Source organism: Gadus chalcogrammus, chromosome 18 (genome assembly GCF_026213295.1).
Source record: "Gadus chalcogrammus isolate NIFS_2021 chromosome 18, NIFS_Gcha_1.0, whole genome shotgun sequence".
Classification (NCBI taxonomy): domain Eukaryota; kingdom Metazoa; phylum Chordata; class Actinopteri; order Gadiformes; family Gadidae; genus Gadus; species Gadus chalcogrammus.
The window spans coordinates 15,173,807-15,176,306 of record NC_079429.1 but is presented as its reverse complement, the minus strand read 5'-3'; the positions used below and the strand labels follow the sequence as shown (position 1 = coordinate 15,176,306).

General features: G+C 41.9%; 1 protein-coding gene across 1 annotated transcript in view; it reads left to right on the top strand.

The window, feature by feature from the left end:
- neurod2 (neuronal differentiation 2) overlaps window positions 1-297 on the top strand; it is a 4,054-nt gene extending 3,757 nt beyond the window's left edge. Inside the window, exon 2 of the mRNA XM_056577727.1 lies at window positions 1-297. This exon is cut by the window's left edge and continues 807 nt beyond it. Coding sequence (XP_056433702.1) covers window positions 1-297 — 297 coding nt within the window.
- Window positions 298-2,500: the final 2,203 nt, after the last annotated feature.

Sequence of the window (2,500 nt, the reverse complement as noted above, 5' to 3'; positions counted from 1 at the left end):
CCAGACTACAACAGCCCGGACTACGAGGCGCCACACAGCCCCCCTGTGTGCCACAACGGCGGGCTGTCGAACCGGCCAGGCCAGGACTCGGATACGGACAGGAACTATCACTACTCTATGCACTACTCCGGGCTGACCACGGCCCGTGCCCCGGCTCCTCACAACCTGCCGTTTGGGCCCCCGGGAGCGCGGATCGGCGGCGCGCATTCGGAAAACATTCCGCCTTTCCACGACGTGCACACGCACCACGACAGGGCCCCGCCGTACGAGGATCTCAACGCGTTTTTCCACAACTGAGACCCCCAGGAACCGGAGAGAGGAAGACACCCCCGAACCAGACTGACATTCCTACTGTAATATCTCTGTACACCCCTCTCTGTAGACCCGATGTCACGCTATAATCTTGTATATTTGACCAAGGTGTCCCAGTATATCCTGTATGCACAATAATAACAGTTGGTTTGGACATAAACGATGTAAAAAAAAAACAACGACCACAAGAATACAATGACAAAAAATAAAAAACTGTTTATTAAATAACTTGATATTGGATGATTGTGCTACCCCCCTTTCCCTCAGGAATCACTTAGACAGTATACGATTAAAGTCGATCTATTTCCTTAACATCACAAGGTCGAATGTGTGGCTGTGTAGACACACGCGTATAAAAAACACGACCGGGCCTATAGTCTAACATAAAGAAATAACAACGTAATAGGCTAACATTATATCTCATAGGTCTATGACCTGAGAATAAAACTATACAGTGTTGATACAAAAAAAGTAAGCCTTGTTTTTATTGAATTGTTATAAAACTATTGATGTATCTATCAAAAGCCATTCCAATTCTGTTTAATGTTGGACCTTCCCAGTGATATGAATTTGTTTGTAAACATGGGATTATTTTAAAACTAAACGTTGATCTGCAATAGGTCTAAGCGTGTTGTAGGCTACGCTTTAATATCCACAGTACAGGCCAGACACATTGTTTTTGGGGGAGTCCACCTGTTGTAGAAAGGTCTGAAGTCTGGTGTGGTCGGTTTATACTGCGGCAAACGGCCCACGGGCCTGTCTGACGTCACCGTGTCGAGAGATGCGCATTGAATTCAAAAAGGTGTAACAAAAGATGTGACATATATCTGAAATATCTCTCTATAATAGATCGGGTTTCACCTTCAGTCGTAGGATCATAAGATGTGGACAATTATGGAAAATATAGGCCTAAGTGATATAGTCACCTTTTAAATTAAGTGTAAACGAATCACGTGAATGGTTCTCCACAGTAGGCCTATGACATAGGTCTACGACCTTAATATGTTATAATATAGATTATGAAATCTAAATAAATATAAAAGTAGCACCCTACATTTAAAGGAGTGTCGGGCCTTTGGGTTAAATTGTGTCACTTAAGACAGAAAATGCTTTGAAATCTCCAAACTAACGAATAGGCCTATTGAATATGGTCAAATGAGTACAGTCTGTGTATAGGGATCGATAAGATTATCAATAACCTCAAGTGAATCAACAAGCAAGAGAATTAGGTTTAAAATTTTGTGATTGTATGACCGGCCTAAAATTTAAAATTAGTCCTTTAGAACGACTAAATCTTCTCAAAAGGGAAAGCGGATGGTTGTCCGCAGGTTGGACGGAGTCTTCCAACGTAACGTGGATCTGCTCAGAATATGCAGAAAGATAGTCTACAGAATATATATCAGAGCCAGATTGAGGAAACCATAATTAACCAATTATATAGTCTCCGAAAACATGACACAACATCTGATCAATATCGGAATAAAACGATGGAACCGGGGGCCCGATCGCGCTCCAGACAGGACAGCCATGATGACGTACGATCAGTCGCTATGATGTTCTCACATCAACGGGGACATCAAGCAGCACCGTTGGACCGCTGCCTTTGGCCCCATATGCTGCGGTCCCCGCGGGCATCCAGGGGCCACAAGGCCCGGGTACAACACCACCGGCTACCGGGTACAGCGCCGGGTAACCAGTCTGGTGCTGCTGACCTATATATAAGAAAGATATAACATGAAATCATCTTTTCGATCACCCACAAATAGTCTACCACAGCTTTTATAAGCCTGGTCGCAGAAAATATAGTTTTCATTTAAGGATAATGAAATAAAAGTTCCTTGTAGTTTGATAAGCTGCATTGTGTAAAATGTTTGAATGAAACTTAACGACGCTTTTTATATTTTGTTAAAAAAAAATGGATGATGAAATGAATGAGATCAAAGTTATGATGATATCTATATGATCTCATAGAGTCTCATAGATTGTAAAATACCAGATCCACTCTGTTGTTAAATATATTAACACAGTTTACAACCTAATGTTTACTAGGCCGACTTGAAATATTGTCCTATTCTCAACCAAAAATTTAGTTTTTTAATAAAGTAAAAAAGCTTTCCCAAATCCTGACGGTTTGGTTTTCCGACCTGGTGAAGGGACAGATAGGAAAACGACCGACAAAGTTACACAC